General features: G+C 45.4%; 1 protein-coding gene across 4 annotated transcripts in view; it reads left to right on the top strand.

Moving 5' to 3' along the window:
• Positions 1-18,130, top strand: part of egfra (epidermal growth factor receptor a (erythroblastic leukemia viral (v-erb-b) oncogene homolog, avian)) — a 359,425-nt gene that overhangs the window by 260,347 nt on the left and 80,948 nt on the right. For all 4 annotated transcript variants that reach the window (XM_041183261.1, XM_041183260.1, XM_041183263.1 and 1 more), the window contains 3 exons: positions 4,055-4,187; positions 11,033-11,123; positions 17,445-17,602. In XM_041183261.1, the coding sequence (XP_041039195.1) occupies positions 4,055-4,187; positions 11,033-11,123; positions 17,445-17,602 (382 nt within the window). The remainder of the gene's footprint in view (positions 1-4,054; positions 4,188-11,032; positions 11,124-17,444; positions 17,603-18,130) is intronic.

The following is an 18,130-nucleotide window of genomic DNA, read 5'->3' as shown; positions in this document are numbered from 1 at the left end:
ACCAAATGAAAGAAAAAGAAAAGTCTATGGACAGCATTTTTATCATGTACTTGTTCAGGTGACTGTGATGCTTGGATTTTTTTCCTGATTTTATAAACCTTACTTAACTGTTTTCAAGTCTTCAGCTCCCAGAGTCTGCCTTCAAGGAGCTTTCTGCTTTCTCTTGATCTTTTCATTGAGAACTGTCGGTGCGACATTAGTCGTCTCAATTTCTCTGCTCCTCTCACCCATTCTAACCTGTCTCTCTCTGAAATTACTGCACTCCATTCTCTCAGGTCCAACCCTGACATTGTCATCAAACCCGCTGACAAGGGTGGTGCTGTTGTTGTCTGGCGCACTGACCTCTACCTCGCGGAGGCTGAGCGTCAACTCGCAGACACTTCCTCCTACCTCTCCCTGGACCATGACCCCACCACTGAACATCAAGCCATTGTTTCCAGGACTGTCACTGACCTCATCTCCTCTGGGGATCTCCCTCCCACAGCTTCCAACCTGATAGCCGCCCAACCTCGGACGGCCCGCTTCTATCTCCTACCCAAAATCCACAAACAGAACTGCCCCGGTAGACCGATCGTGTCAGCTTGCTCCTGCCCCACAGAACTCATTTCTCGTTATCTTGACTCCCTTCTCTCTCCCCTTGTCCAGTCCCTTCCCACCTACATCCGTGATTCCTTTGACACCTTACGTCACTTCAACAATTTCCAGTTCCCTGGCCCCAACCGGTTCCTCTTCACCATGGACGTCCAATCCCTCTACACCTCCATCCCCCACCAGGATGGTCTGAGGGCCCTTAGCTTCTTCCTCGAACAGAGGCCCGAACAATCCCCATCCACCACTACTCTCCTCCGTCTAGCTGAACTTGTTCTCACGCTGAACAATTTCTCCTTCAACTCCTCTCGCTTCCTCCAAATAAAAGGTGTGGCTATGGGTACCCTCATGGGCCCCAGCTATGCCTGTGTCTTTATGGGGTATGTGGAACATTCCTTGTTCCAGTCCTACTCTGGCCCCCTTCCACAACTCTTTCTCCGGTACATCGATGATTACTTCGGTGCCGCTTCATGCTCTCGTCGGGACTTGGAAAAATTTATTAATTTTGCTTCCAATCTCCACCCCTCCATCATTATCACGTGGTCCATCTCTGACACTTCCCTTCCCTTCCTTGACCTCTCTGTCTCAATCTCTGGTGATAGACTGTCCACCAATATCCATTACAAACCCACTGACTCCCACAGCTATCTCGACTACAGCTCCTCACACCCCGCTTCCTGTAAGGACTCCATCCCATTCTCTCAGTTCCTTCGCCTCCATCGCATCTGTTCCGATGATGCTACCTTCAAAAACAGTTCCTCTGACATGTCCTCCTTCTTCCTTAACCGAGGTTTTCCACCCACGGTCGTTGACAGGGCCCTCAACCCTGTCCGGCCCATCTCCCGCGCATCTGCCCTCATGCCTTCTCCTCCCTCCCAGAAACATGATAGGATCCCCCTTGTCCTCACTTATCACCCCACCAGCCTCCGCATTCAAAGGATCATCCTCCGCCATTTCCGCCAACTCCAGCATGATGCCACCACCAAACACATCTTCCCTTCACCCCCCCTATCGGCATTCCGTAGGGATCTCTCCCTCCGGGACACCCTGGTCCACTCCTCCATCACCCCCTACTCCTCAACCCCCTCCTATGGCACCACCCCATGCCCACGCAAAAGATGCAATACCTGCCCCTTCACTTCCTCTCTCCTCACCGTCCAAGGACCCAAACACTCCTTTCAAGTGAAGCAGCATTTCACTTGCATTTCCCCCAACTTAGTCTACTGCATTCGTTGCTCCCAATGTGGTCTCCTCTACACTGGAGAGACCAAACGTAAACTGGGGCGACCGCTTTGCAGAACACCTGCGGTCTGTCCGCAAGAATGACCCAAACCTCCCTGTCGCTTGCCATTTTAACACTCCACCCTGCTCTCTTGCCCACATGTCTGTCCTTGGCTTGCTGCATTGTTCCAGTGAAGCACAACGCAAATTGGAGGAACAACACCTCATCTTCCGACTAGGCACTTTACAGCCATCCGGACTGAATATTGAATTCAACAACTTTAGGTCATGAGCTCCCTCCCCCATCCCCACCCCCTTTCTGTTTCCCCCTTCCTTTTCTTTTTTTTCCAATAAATTATATAGATTTTCCTTTTCCCACCTATTTCCATTATAAAAAGAGAAAAAGAAAAAAAAAATATTTATTTATTTTTTTACATCTTTTATGCTCTCCCCACCCCCACTAGAGCTATACCTTGAGTGCCCTACCATCCATTCTTAATTAGCACATTCGTTTAGATAATATCACCAACTTTAACTTTAACACCTATGTGTTCTTTTGTATTATTGTTGTTGACATCTTTTGATGATCTGCTTCTATCACTGCTTGTTTGTCCCTACAACCACACCCCCACTCCACTTCTCTCTCTCTCTCTCTCTCTCCGCCCCCCCACACACACACCTTAAACCAGCTTATATTTCAACTCTGTCTTGGACTCGAACTCAAGTTCTGTCGAAGGGTCATGAGGACTCGAAACGTCAACTCTTTTCTTCTCCGCCGATGCTGCCAGACCTGCTGAGTTTTTCCAGGTAATTCTGTTTTTGTTTTTGTTTTGGATTTCCAGCATCTGCAGTTTTTTTGTTTTTATTTCTGTCAGCGCCCGCCTTCCTTCCACCCCCACCCCAGCAGCGCTGAGCATCTCAACACGTGCTTCACGCTGGCTGGCCAATTAATGACCAACACTCGTGAAATCGCGGTCAGGGGCTGATCAAGGGTTGTCGGTCCTTTCCACGGCCAATCCCGGACCCACCAATCGCACCTGCCTGCCAACCTAAAAATTCTGTCTATTCTATCTGGTGAATGGGTCAACAACTAGAGATCATGGAGTTAAAATCACTAGAACGAGATCTAGAGAAGGAGATGAGGAGAAACTTATCACTGAGTTTTCAGGATTTGGAACAGTGAACCAGGAATGGTGGTGGAAGCCAACTTCATGACCATTATAAAAGAGATTCAGACAGATACTTGAGGATGAGGTACTTGCAGGGCTATGGACAAAAAACAGAGATGTAGGTCTAAGTACAGATGCTCTTTCAGTGAGCCAGCACAGGTACAATCGACTGAATGGCCTCCTGTATTGTAAGTTTCTATAATTCTATGATAAATGACATATTGTTTTACCTGATAAGTTTAATGCAAACATGCATTTCCCCTCCACCCTAAACAGTGCACTGAATTTCTCTTAGGTTCAGTTGGAACACCGATACTTAAAGCTAGCATAAAATGTCATGGAACTTCCTACAGCAATCTGCACTAGTCGGGTGAGACTGTTAATTGGCAGGGTAACAGCTTGGAGTAGCTTCCAGGTTTGCAGCATATTTCTCCAGCTATTTCCATTTCCTCCCCTTCATCCCTCAAAAAGAGATGGAAAACACGCTGCTGTATCTCACACAGCAGCTCAAATACCAGTGCTTCTGGTCAAAGCGGATAGCATTTAACTGTGCAGAAATTCTGCCAGTTTTTGGCGGATTTGATTATTTGATGACTCCCTTCTGTCAGATGTAAAGACTAAATCAATAATCTTAGTTCTGTACTTCCTCAGAATTTTAGAAAGTCTGATACAGAAGGCACACGTTTGTCTGTTTTGTGCCCATTCAGGTGCCAACTCCCCCAGTGGGGTCTATCTATTCTAATCTTATTCCCCTCCTTTTTTCTCACTTCATTGATATTTCCTTTCAAGTGTTAATTTTCTACTCTAACTATTATTAACAATGCTGGCTGTGTTTATTTCAGATTTTTGTTCTTTTTAAAAAATATATTGGTATCTTGGGGGAAGCTCATCTCCCGGATACAATTACAGCAATTAGCAGCAGTTTCTGCTCATGTTGTGAAACCTTAAGTTAGTCAGCTTGTTTATTATCAGTCATGACAAGTCACATTTGTATAGTTAAGATGCATTTCTTGCATACCATCTAATTGTAACATTGTTTCAAATCTGGAAATTCTTTCTTGTTTCTACCTACCTAGCTGCTGAAAAAAAAGTCTGCCACCGGCTGTGTTCTGACAATGGCTGCTGGGGCCCTGGACCCTCACAATGCTTCTCCTGTCGTCATTATGTCCGTGAAAGAGAGTGTGTTGAGATGTGTAACATTTATGAGGGGTAAGTACAATATACGACTTATTGGAATGATTGACGAGGCCATAGTTACTTCAAAAGGTGCTTTTGCATTGGTTTGGGGGATTACAGGCCCCCAAAGTGTTAAGTTTCCAGCAGCCAGTCACAACCCCAGTGGAAGCTTCCAAATTTGTTGCAAAAGAGCGATGGAAGCAAATTCAATCATAACTTTCAAAAGGGCATTTAATAAATACTTGGAAGAGGAAAAATTTATAAGTCAATGTAGAAAGAGCAGAAGAGTAGACCTAATCAGTTGCTCTTTCAGAGAACTGGCATATGGAGGATAGGCCGAATGGCCTGTTCCTGTGTTTAAGATGCTATGATTCTATATGCTAATACGAATATCCAGGAGGTGCTGATCTCCAGAGACTTAAGTACATAATCCAGGCTGCTTCTTCAGGGCAGTACTGAGGGAGTGCTGCACTATCAGATGGGATGTTAAGGCAAGGCATCCTCTGAGATGCACTCAAAAGATCCAATGACACAATTCAAGGATAAGCAGGGGAGTTCTCACAGTGTTCTGGTCAACATCTTATCTGGCAAATTCATATACTATTCAAATGCCGAATGGCCCATTACTGTACTTGGATACTCAAAATATATTTTCTGTTTTTTTTTATTTGTTCATGTGACATGGTTGTCACTGGCAAAAAACTATTTATTGTCCATCCCTAATTGCCCTTGAGAAGATGATAATAACACACCTTCTGAAACTGCTGCAGTCTTTGTGGTATAGGTAAACCCACTGTGCTATTGGGGAGGGAGTTCCAAGATTTTGATCCAGTGCCAAAGAAGAAACAACAATATAGTTGGAAGCCAGGATGGTGTGTGACTTGGAAGGGAACTTGCCAGGTGGTGATTTTCCAATATGACTGCTGCCCTTGCCTTTCTAGGTGTTAGAGATCGTGGGTTTGGAAAGTGCTGTCAGAGGAGGCTTAGCAAGTTGCTACAGTGCGCCTTGTAGATGGTACACACTGCTACCACTGTTCTAGTGGCGGAAATTATTATATAATTTAGTGGATGAAGTGTCAAATCAAGTGAGCTGCTTTATTCTGGAAAATGATGGGCTTCTTGAATGTTGTTGGAGCTTGTCCCTTGTAGATGGTAGAAAGGCTTTAACAAGTGAGACACTTGCCACAGAATTCCCAGCCTCTGACCTGCTCTTGCAGCCATAGTATTTATATGACTCATGCAGTTCAGTTTCTGGTTATAATAAACCCCAGGATGTTGATGGTGGGGGTTTCAATGATGTTAATCCTGTAAAATATCAATGGGAGGTGGCCAGGCTCTCTTTTATTAGAGATGGTGATTGTCTGGCAACTGTGTGGCACAAATGTTACTTGCTACTTACCAGCCCAAGCCTGAATGTTGTCCAGGTCTTGCTGTATGGAGCATGGACTGCTTCATTATCTGACAAGTTGTGAATAAAACTGAACACTATAATCGTCAGCAAACATCCCCACTTCACACCTTATGAAGGAGGTAAGGTCATTGATGAAGTAGCTGAAGATTGTTTCACTTAAGACACTGCCCTTGTAGTGATGTCCTGGAACTGAGATGATTGGCCTTCAACAACCACAACCATCTTCCTTTGTGCTAGGTATGACTCCAACCAGTGGAGATTCTTCCCCCTGATTCCCATTGACTTCACTTTTCCTAGTATGGCATCAAGGATCTCTCAGTCAAATGCCACCTTTATGTCAAGGGCAATCACACTCACCTCACCTCTTGAATTCAGTTATTTTATTCATGTTTGGACCAAGGTTGTAATGTAGTCTGGAGCCGAGTGCTCTGGTGGATCCCAAGCTGACATCAATTAGCAGGCTATTTGTGAGTGCCGTTTGATAGCACCATTGACGACATCTTCCGTTAGTCTGCTGATGATTGAGAATAGATTGGGCAATAATTGGCTGGATTGAATTTGTCCTCCTTTTTCTATGCATGACATACCTGGGCAATTTTCCACATTGTCGGGTAGATTCCAGTGCACTGGAACAGCTTGATAATTCTGGAGCAAGTCAAGATTTTATCATAGCCCATAGCCTTGTACCAGTGCGATCAGCCATTTCTTGATATCACATGGAGTGAATCTGAAATGGTGGGTATCTCAGGAGGAGGCCAAGATGGGGGATCATCTGCTCAGCACTTCTTGCTAAAGATGGTTGCAAACACTTCAATCTTGTCCTTTAGACTAATGTGCTGGGCTCTCCCATCATCTTCCTTCCCTTAGTTGTTTAATTGTCCAACGCTATGCACAAACGGATGCAACAGAATTGTAGAGCTTTGACCTGATCAATTGATTGTGGGATCGCTTAGCTGTCTGTAGCATGCTGCTTCCATTGTTTATCTTGCACATGTCTTGCACATGGTCATGCGTTTAGCTTTACCAGCTTGGCATTTTCAGGTACACTTGGGACAGGATCTTGAGGTCGGCGAGAGGGCAGTGGGGCCCGCTCGCCAGAGCGTAAAATGACGTGGGATGACATCGGGCAGAGCTCCCGACATTAACCTGCGTCATTTCAATTTTCAGGCTGGCAGGGGCGCAGCCGAATCAGCTACTGACAAAGTCATTAACCTCATTAATGGACCTGCCCGTCCAACCTTAAGGTTGGCAGGCAGGCCAGGAGCCCTGGCGGGCTTCAGAAAAAGCATGAAACCTCATCCATGGGCAGGATGATGTTTTATGAGGGTTTTTAAAAATTTAATAAATGTTTGATTTAAAGTGATGGACATGTCCCAACTCATGTGACAATGTCACATGAGGGGATACGGCAAGGAAATTTTGTTTGTGCACCTTTGCCATTTTTATATTTGGAGCCAATCTCCCCGAGGCAGCACTCAGCCTCAGGGAGATGAGTGCGCTCTTTTGCACAAAACAGTGCACTCTCTGCTTAGGGAATCCGCCCCCACCCCCCACTCTCACAGGGAGCGCATAGCGCTTCCTGGCAGACATCATGCTGGGTGGGCCTTAATTGGTCCGCCCACGTAAAATGGCAGCGTGCCCCCGATCAGAGGCGCTGATCGGAGGTGTGCCTACCCACACCCGCTCCTGCACTTCCCCCCATTGGGGGGAAAATTCTTCCCTTGGTGCTGCTTCTGGCATGCTCTTCTACACTCCACTGAATCAGGGTCGGTACATTGGCTTAATGGTAATGGTAGAGTGAAAATATGCTGGGCTATGAGGTTACAGAGTGGTTGAATATAATTTTTCTGTTACTGATGGCCCACAGCACCTTATGGATGCCCAGTTTTGAGCTGCTGGATCTTTTCTGTATCTATCCCATTTAACATACTGGTAGTGCCGCATAACACAGTGTACGGTCTCCTCAGTGTGAAGATAGAACTGTATATTTATACACACTGTGCAGTGGTCACTTCTACCAAATACTGTCATAGATTCATCTGTAACAGGTAGATTAATGAGGACAAGACCAAGTTGGTGTCCCCCTTTAGTTGGTTCTCTCGCCACTTGGCTGCAGGCCCAGTATGGCAGGAATGTCCTTTAGGACTTAGTCAGCTCAGTCAGTAGTTGTGTTATCACACTTGGAGATGGGAAATGATACCCCCACTCAGAGTACATTCTGTGCTCTTGCTACCCTCAGTGCTTCTTCCTTGTGGTGTTCAACATGGAGAAGCACTGATCATCAGCTGAAGGAGGGTGGTAGGTGGTAATGCGCAGGGGATTTCCTTGCCCAGTCTCCATCTGATGCCATGAGAATTCATGGAGTCATATTTCAAGGTCACCATTACTAAAGCTAGGTTTTTATTCCAGATTTATTTAAATAACTGAATTTAAAGTGCCTAGTTGCAGTGGTGAGATTTCAATGCAGGTCTCTGGATTACTACTCCAGGAACGTAGTACTATGCTACATGTACCTTTTGCTGCAAAGTCTGTAACTTTGCCCTTTTTCCTTCCTCTGTCCATTAAAAATAACCTTATAGAGCATGAGGATGGGGGGGGGAGGTGCTATTGTCATTACGTATGCCTTGGCTGAGTACGACAATTTGAAAAGATTCATTGATGCATGCCTATGTCTTGTAACCCTTTCCTACACCTTCAACTGGCAGAACCTATAACCAGCTGGACTATTCTTTTAGTTGAGAACCTAGATATTGGATTAGGTACAATCTCCTGAAATTTATTTGATACCATAATACAACTTAACAATATAACTAAAAAAGAAAAATAGTAACTTCAGACAAAAATTTGAATTGTGTGAGAACTTGAATTAAATAACTTTTGAATTAAATGTAGATGCACTAACTATGTTGCGCTCTTGTGCGAATACCAACCCTAAGTGATATCTTTCCTTTCATGTGTCGGTTTGACAATAATGTACTCCCCTTAGGAGTCTGATATTCATCTATTTTAACAAAGTGAATGTCTTTGCTATAAGACAAGAAGATGCCCTGCAGTAAAAACTTTTTTGTGATATTTCTGCCAGTGGAATCAGACTGTTTACAGCGATAGACAGCTGTTTATTTTTTAAATTGTAAATATTTGGTAAAGCGAAGAAAACAAGAAATCCTTATGACTAAAGTGTAAATTGTTGTCATCCCATTGCAATCGCCGATGAAGGAAAGATGAAAAATCGGCTGTAACCTCTGATTCTTGAAACTACGATGATTGAATAAGTTATTAGTGGAAAAAAATGTCTTGGATTTAAGTTGGGTTGAGTAGCCTACACTAAACCTGCTTTTAATTTTCTTTTTCCACTTGCAAAAATATCATGGTAAAGCAAGAATATTTCTCACTTTGGCCTAGCAGCTGATTTGTTCCAATGGCCAGCTATATTCTGAAAATAGCATATTGCAGACACCCAGTTACTAACATCAAATAATAGATATAATTCTCTCAAATCTGTTGTCTTTAATATCTTAATAGGGAAATTAAACCTTGCTGAGCAAGTTGGACCTTATTTTTGATGTTTATTTTCCTTTCTCTTCATGCTCTTCTGTATCTTTGAGAGGTGATTTCCACATGTAAATGGTGGGGAGGTAATGGTGGTTGAGGAGGGAGATGGGGGTTGGGTAATGGAGAAAACATTGTAACCGCTTCGAGGAGTGATAATCCATACATTTTTTGCGGGTCACCCATCATTAATACAGAGTAGCCTGGGCGAGCTGAGAAATGTCAGCAACAGTCATCTTGCCGATTCAGATTGTGTAGATGCTCTTCAAGGGGCCTGCAATAACTTAATGCAACAGAATGATGCAGCAATGTAAAGCAGCAGCCAACCTAATTTAAGAACCTACAGAAGCAGTCTATACCCAAATGCAGCAAGACCTGGACAATATCCAGGCTTGGGGTGACAAGTGGCAAGTAACATTGGTGCCACACTGTGCCAGGCAATGACCACCTCCAACATGACAGAATCTAACCATCGCCCCTTGATGTTCAATGGCATTGACATCACTGAATCCCCCACTATCAACATCCTGGGGGTTATCATTGACCAGAAAACTGAGCTGGACTAGCCAAATAAATACTGTGGCTACAAGAGCAGGTCAGAGGCTAGGAATTCTGCGGCAAGTAACTCACCTCCTGACACTGCAAAGCCTGTCCACCATCGAAAAGGCCTAAGTCAGGAGTGTGATGGAATCCTCCCCATTTGACTAGATGAGTGGAGCTCCCACAACACTATGAAACATCCAGGACAAAGCAGCCCCCTTGATTGGCACCACATCCACAAACATTCAATCCCTCCACCACCGACGCAGAGTGGCAGCAGTGTATACCATCTACAAGATGCACTGCAGGAATTCACCAAAGCTCCTTAGGCAGCACCTTCCAAACCCATGACCACTATCACCTAGAAGGACAAGGGCACATGGGAGCACCACCACCTGGAAGGTCCCTTCCAAACCACTCACCATCTTGACTTGGAAATATATTGCTGTTCCTTCACTGTCGCTGGGTCAAAATCCTGGAACTCCCTCCCTAACAGCAGTGTGGGTGTACCTACACCACATGGACTGCAGCGGTTCAAGAAGGCAGCTCACCATCACCTTCCCAAGGGCAATTAGGGATGGGCAATAAATGCTGGCCCAACCAGCGAAGCCCACACCCGGTGAATGAATTAAAAAAAGCAACTAAAAGCACTTTCATATCTTTTAAGGTGAACGCACTTGGAATCTAATGTGAGAAAAATGTTTCTAAAAGCTCGAGACATCTTTCAAGAGCAACTGTGGATCTATTTTAATATTCCATTAATGGCCACCCAGGGTTTTTGTTTTGTAGGAGCAGGAAGTGACAATAGCCTGGAGGCATGGGTGAAATAAATGACGTAATGTGACCCTTGTTTGCAAATAATAATGGCCACTGCTTGTTTCATATGGGAGTTGTAGCCTCCAGAATTCATGTACTCCTGAAAATCAGACAACAGGCAAAAAGCGCCAGGACATGGGTGGGTCTAGCATACGCTTTATTTTACAGGCATTTACACCCCATTTCTGCATACAAATGGGGCACCATTGAGAAATACATCACTTTCTTGTTGCTTTGTGTTCAGACTCTTCCAGAATTACTTATCTAGCTGATCAACACCTCTGGATGCAGTAAACAGGGGATGGGTTTTCCCTACATAAAATCCATCCTCACTGTAGGCTGGTCATTTGGATAAGTTAGAGGCATATGCACATTCCCAGACTAAACTGGTGGGAGATTCACAATGCATTATATTTAACCAGTGCTACATTGGATTTTTTTTTTTGGAGTTATCAGTGTAAAAATGCTTATTTTTAAATTTTTCAATTGTCAATTTTTAACACATTTCTTCAGATTTTAACTTTTAAACTGTGAATTTGTTGTTTTTTTCCTTTCTGCAAAGGGAGTTAAGAGAGTACGTGGATCAAACCAAATGCATTCGATGCGACACAGAATGTAAACCACAGAATGGGTCCGAAACCTGCACTGGTCCTGTAAGTCAAAATTAGGAATCAGTAAAATTGAAAAATAACATAGTATTCAAATACATGATGAGAGAAAACAAAACTATTAGCTATTGAAGGTTAAAATATTGCATGCAACAGCAGCTCAAATTACTGGAATGCTGTATCCACATCTCAAAACAAAAAACAAAGTTAAGGGTCAAGTTGCTATTAAGATGGTGAGAAATCAGTATGAACACCCACTAAGAAGGGGATGTGGGTTTTAAGGGGCCTTCAATATGCATTAATAATTTTAGGGTAGCAGACTGGCACAGCATATCAGAATACCATATCGGAATACCAGCCGATGGCATTGTAGACTGTATACAATAAAAAGCAGCCCTGACAGATTGTCTCTCCTCTGGAAAATAAATATACTGGTTAAATTAGTGAAGTTCTGAAAGGTATTGGTGGGAGCCTGGGAATAGTTCAGCCATAATTGTTCTGTGGTCAATGAAACCGGGGAAAGTAGAGAAAAATAATTTTGGGGGCCGGTGAGGGGGGCGGGGGGGAGGGGAGGAGGGCGGGGGGGGCGGGTTGTTGGTGGGGGGTGGGTGGTGGTGGTTGGCAAGGAATTCTCATATCCAGCCTACTCTAACATGGATGCCTAAATATCATTCAACCCACTATCGCGTTGGATATATTTCAGGTGCCCTTGAGACATGCAAGACCGCACCAGGAAATTGGTACATTTTGCCTCTCTTCTGCACCTGATAAACAGGCATCAGGATCCAGTTTTTTTCTCTGTTTTAAAAAAAAAGATTCTTCTCTTCTCTGTTCCAAATATCTTGCATTTAATCTTGTTGTATGGCTTTGTTCTTGACCCCACAGTACTTTGCTTCCAACAATCCGTTTTTTCATAATTCAAAACACTTGTATCATATCATTCCATAATCTGCATTGTTCTAACAAATAGGCCCCATTTGCACGCCTGTGTTCATATTTCATATCAGTTGCGGTTCAGTTCAGAGCACCTCTAATTGAGCACCGAACTCACCCCCTGGCCAAGAGGCAATTTGCATTTAAAAATCAGGTCACCCAGGTGATGCAGCTCGGATAAGGGGTCGCACCCCAGATTCCTTCCAAGTGTCAGGTTCCCAACCCTGCTTTAAAAATCCGGCCCTTGAATGTTGATAGCGGTATTGAATTCTCCTCAGAAAGTCATCTGAGAAAGAAGGGACAGAATTGCTATGTAACAGGTTCTATTCTTGAGAGGCTACTTTTTTGCCCCCAAAATTATTTTTCTCTACTTTCCCTAGTTTCATTGACCACAGAACTATTCTGGCTGAACTATTCCCAGGCTCCCACCAATTCCTTTCAGAACCTCACTAATTTAACCAGTATATTTATTTTCCAGAGGAGAGACAATCTGTCAGGGCTGCTTTTTATTGTATTAGGATTCAAACTTGTTTCCCATCAGTCTACAACGCCATCGGCTGGTATTCCGATATGCTGTGCCAGTCTGCTACCCTAAAATTATTAATGTGTATTGAAGGCCCCTTTAGTTCATTGGGCAGCATGTTTAATCAGCTTCAGAAATCAATTTCTGGAAAGACTTCTACTATCACAACTAATTTTAAAACGTAATGGCAAGAGTTATTTTGTCTCTAGGATTTGATAATTATAAAGTTTTGGAACTAAAATTGAATTGCAAATTCCTGCTGGAGGTTTCAAAGGTAGAATTATTTTGTTTCCTTGTGGCCAGAATTTTACGTCGATCGAGCAGGCACCAACCGCACGTGAAATTGCGCAAAATGACGCCAGGCCTGCGTCCTGACATCATCGCGCACGCGAGTAATATTCAGGTCAGCGGGCACACGGAGTCGGAACCAAGCCTGCTGACAATTAAAGGGCCAATTAAGGCCATTAAAAAGCCTATTGTCCATGATCTTATGTTGCCTGTGCAATTTAGCACTCATTGCACGGGCAAAACGGGCTGGCAGACAGTCCGTTTTTAACAATTATCATTCAAGGGTGGGATAAAAAGGGTCTGGAGCATTTCCATTATAAGTAGTGAGGAGCTTAGGGGATAGCTTGCTGCTGGTTGCTTAGTGAAACTTGACAGCTTCGTCTCTGTTTTGAGCTTCAGTCTTTGCATTGCTGGTCTTCATTTCTGGACTCATTAGTGTCTCCAAGGCCCCTGGATGATTTATACCATGTGGACCCTTCCAGGTACCAGACAGCCTTCTGTTTCTCTGGGGATTGAGAACCCCGCTGTTTGCAGCTCCTCTGAGGAGGAAGGGAGGGGCAGAAGGGAGAGGAGGCCATGTGTCCACGAGCAGCATCCAAGGGAGTGACCTATGGGAGGAAAGGCGCAAGCACAGGGGTGCAGGGCCAGCAGGGGGTCCAAGGCGGAAGGGGCCACAGAAGACGCCACTAATCTGCTGCCAAGATTTACAGGCAGCAATGCAGCTATCTCAATATGTCCGAGGTGCGATGTCGAAGGAGGCGCCGCTTCTCCAAGGAGACAGTGACCTCCATTTGTCAGATGATTGGACCTGAGGTCAGCTCCGGCTGTGTGGGTGGACACCACATGCCCGTGGCTCTGAAGGTCACAGTAGCCCCCAACTTCTATGCCTCTGGTTCTTTCCAGGGGTCATTGGGGGATCTGTGTGGAGTCTCCCAATCAGCTGTCCACAGTTGCATAAAGCTGGTCACTGACGTTCTGTTCAGGCAAGTCATGACATTTATTCATTTCCCGATGGACGAGGCCAGCCAGGCTGAGTGAGCCAGAGGCTTTTCTGCAATTGTTGGTTCCCCTGCATCCAGGGTGCCATTGACTGTACACATGTAGCCATCAAGGCACCAGCGGGTGAGCCGGGTGCCTTTGTCAACAGGAAGGGTTTCCACTCCATGAACGTGCAGAGAGTGTGTGACCACAAGGTGCAGATTCTGCACATCTGTACAAGGTACCCAGGCAGCTCCCACGATGCCTACATCCTGAGACATGCCCAGGTGCCAAGGCTCTTCAGTGCTCCAGCCTGACTGGATGGATGTCTGCTGAGTGACAATAGCCACCCATTGAAAAGGTGGCTTAAGGCACCTCTCCAGCACCCAAGAACAGAACCAAAGTAGAGGTATACAAGGAGTCATGCCTCCAAAACGGCAGTGATTGAGAGGACCATAGTTCTGCTGAAGATGAGGTTCAAGGTTCCTGGACCGTTCAGGGGGAGCACTACAACACCCTCCAAAGCGGTGTTACTGATAACAGTTGCGTGCTGTGCTCTCCACAATCTGGCACTGGCTAGGGGGTACTCACTGGAGAAATAAGATCTTGAGGCAGCTGCACAAGCCAGTGGTGGATCAGAAGAGGAACCCGGGAAAGGACACAGTGAGGATGCGGAGGCAGACCTCTGGAACCTTCAGGTAGACAGGGACACCAGGGAGGCCTTGATTCAACGCTCCTTCAGCTAGGCTGCCAAGGCACTGCTTTCAATTCATGCCAGGGCTGCCGCGTCCTTACCAGATGTTTGAAATGACCCATTCCATTGAACCCAAAGTCCACTCAGTACCTGTGCAGTAACGTTTAGAGCCACAAACGTCCAGCATGAGATACTGGTGTGCCCTGCACCTACACAACAAGTAAAGCACACTCAGGCCATTAACACAAAAGCAAAATTAATATAATGTTGACACTCACAAAAAATGAACATAACAATATAAGGTGTTAATGGTCACACCAGTAAACAATTAACACAACATGACAGAACAGAAAATCACCCGTGAAAAGTCCCTCTTGTTCTCACGGTGCCTTAAACTTATGTTTATGAGTGATGTGTCTTGGTGGCATTGGAGACAGCCTGTTGATTTTGCTGTCCTGTTGTCCTTGATGACCTTGTTGGTCGTCCTCTGGACCCTGTGCTGGCCCCGCCTGGTAGGGAGAGTCCAGCGCCAAAGCTGGGTGCTTCTCAATCCTCACGCCATCATTAGATGCCACGGTCACTGGCAGAGGGTCAGAGGAGCTGCTACCATCATACAGAGTGCCCTGAGAGGAACCCCCAGAGACAACAAGCAGCTCGTACACCAATGTGAAGTTTGTCCGGACCTCCCTGCTCACCATTGATGGACGGGAACTTAACAGAGATACTGGGTGCCTCACCATCTCTCATATTGTCAGAGATCTCCTAAAGTCAATGCCAGTGTGAGGGCTTACAGGTCCGAGTGCAACCCAGAAACCCTTGATTCTGTCCCTGGAGCTGACTCTCCAAGAGAATCGCCACTCTCTTAATGGAGGAGGCAGTGCACTTGGCCATGAGGGCCAATGCAGTGCTCATAGTCTGCATGGATGACTCCATGACATAGACCATGGCACACAAATCCTCAGGAATCTCCACCAGATCCTCCTGGTCATCCCGCTGGCGATTCAGCATCTGCTGCCTAGTAGACAACTCCAGAGGCCTATCATCTACCTCGGACTCAGCATGGTCCTGGTCTCCAGCAGTCCTCTGACTGTCCATGCCCTGGGCACTCTGCTTCCACCTGCTCCTCATTGTGTGAGTGTGCCATGCCCTCCCTGTGTGCACCGACATTACAGCTGATAATCTAATGCCCACCGAAGTGTTTTTATTTGCACTGGTGCCTGGTGCAGAGACGGGGTGTGATGCAAGTGCATCTGACGGCCACTGATCCTCTGCATCAAGGGTAGTTTATCGGGGTCCTACACTTGTTGGCTGGATGGCGATTCTAGGGGAGGAAAACGACATGTCAGTAGTATTAGTCATCACACCATCACTGCAGGCTAGGCGGGCTGGTGAGACAATGGAGATCTGCATCATGGTGCCATCATCTTTCAATGAACAATGGGTACTCTAGGTTTGAGTTTTCCAATACAGATGAAACAACACAACAATGTTTACACACCCCGACACTCGCATCTGTACACTGCAATCTTACCTTTGTCAGAAACACCTGCTTGTTCACGACTGATGGAACCAGCTGTGCATCGGCACGCCACATCTAAGGCATCCATCTCATACCTCGTCAATATGAGCAAGTTTGGTGGGCCTCCGCTTGTCCTTGACCTCTCGATGTTGTTCTGGCTTCTCTTCTGAAAGGACAGAAGAGCATTGATTAGTCCACCCTCTACCTGCAGCGCCATTGCAGCCTGGCCAACCCCCAACTGAGGAACACCTTGCATCTGAGTCGTGGCCGTCAACCCACAAAGCAATCAGACCAGCAGCCAAAGCTCGCCGCATTGGCCAGATCCAGTGTCAGTGACAGTTGGCACTCAGACTCTTACACCCCTGAGCACCACAGGGGGACAGCCAGCCGATAACACTTCTCCACACAGATCCATGCCAACTCGGTATGCACCCTTGACAGGTGCAGCAGATCGTTGAACCTTTTGCGGCACCCAAGTGCACTGCACAGCATCATGGCCGCTGACCTGGGCTGCCACCCCTGTCCATGCTCTCTTGGTCAGGTGCGGAGGCCTCCTCTTGCCATCCCTGGAGATGAGGATGTCCCTCCTGGCACTGACCTCCTCCAAAGGATTCCCAGGCACCCATCTGAGAACAGGGCTGTTGAATGTCCACAGGACTTGCCCTCCCGCAAGGCATGCCCAGCAGGCGCGGATGCTATTGCAGCTCAAAAAAAATGTTTCGTCAAACAACTCCAAAGCTACAAAGTTTCCCCTGGCAGCCTTCAGGAAGCTGCCTCTGCTGCTTTTAAATCTCCCACCCTTTCGACCATTGAGCAAACACATTTCACGCTTGGCCACCCAGCGTGAAATCGCATTGGCAAGGCAATCCCGCCTGGATTGTACATCTGTTTCCAGGCCCGCCGACTTGGTGCACACACCAAGTGTGAAATTCCCACCATGATTTGTCTATACTTCATACTTCTTTATTTTTCTTCTGGTATGGTGGTATATGAAAAGTGAAGGGCAGTACTAAACTGAAGGATTTAAAACACTCATGACCAAATCAGTCACATAAGGCTAACATCTTTTTGATTAAAAGTCTATTGAGTTGGGAGTCTGGTTTCAGCTTCGAGTCTAGGCGATATACCAGGCTCTGTGGTAAAGTCCAGAGCATTGAATAAAATTAAGCAAAATTACTTTCATTGTTCTTACTAAGCAAGTAATGGATACATTCATGTTGCAACACCATGGATTTAACCCTGTGCAGGACAAAACTAAATCTTGATTCATAATGTGAAAGGTGCTGTTTGCTTTTATGAAGTCACTGTTAATCTGTTGAATAGTTATGTCCAATTTACCTCTTACAAGTTATGTTCAGGATTTCTTGGGCAATGATATACTGCTTCTCTCTCCTGTAACACTTGTCTGCATTTGTTCATTTCATTAACTAGAGCAATGAAAACTGTAAAGAATGTGCTAATGTTAAAGATGGCCCACGGTGTGTAAGCAGCTGTCCCTCTGGAATCTCAGGAGAAAATAATACTTTGGTCTGGAAATATCCTGATGAGGATAAGCATTGTCAGCTATGTCACCCAAATTGCACCCAACAGTAAGTAATGTTTGGTTCTATGTAATATTATACATTTATTTACATTGATGCTGAAGTACTTAATTAGCTTAAGGACTAATTTTGAATGCCTAAATGAGTTGAAAGGAAATTTTCTGGATATTTTTTCCCCTTCATTGTTCTTAGGTTTTTTACCTTTCTTTCCAGTCCCAGCAGTGTTACATAGCCACAAGTTGACAGGGAGTGTCTGTATTGTGATGAGGCATCACCATTGTATGGGACAGGCTCGATTGCCCATTTGACATATTTTTATGTTTATATGTACATTGGCTCTGCAAAAGGAACACCTTTCTCCTGAGGAAATATAAAGAGAGATTTACCTGATTCTGCATTCAGATAATTCTGGATTGCCCGGGTGGAGAAAATATTACAGAGCCAGGTCCACCGGGCCCATAAGGGGGACTCGAATGATTTTTCTCCATTTAAATGTAAAATCAGGCAAATTGCTCAATTCTCTGCTGTTCACTAAGCCCCAAGCACAGACCCAGGAAAATCTCTCCTATGAGATTA

The sequence above is a fragment of the Carcharodon carcharias genome, chromosome 3 (genome assembly GCF_017639515.1).
Source record: "Carcharodon carcharias isolate sCarCar2 chromosome 3, sCarCar2.pri, whole genome shotgun sequence".
In the NCBI taxonomy this organism is placed as follows: Eukaryota; Metazoa; Chordata; class Chondrichthyes; order Lamniformes; family Lamnidae; genus Carcharodon; species Carcharodon carcharias.
Note: the sequence above shows the minus strand (reverse complement) of the source record. Positions and strands in the feature narration are given on the sequence as shown.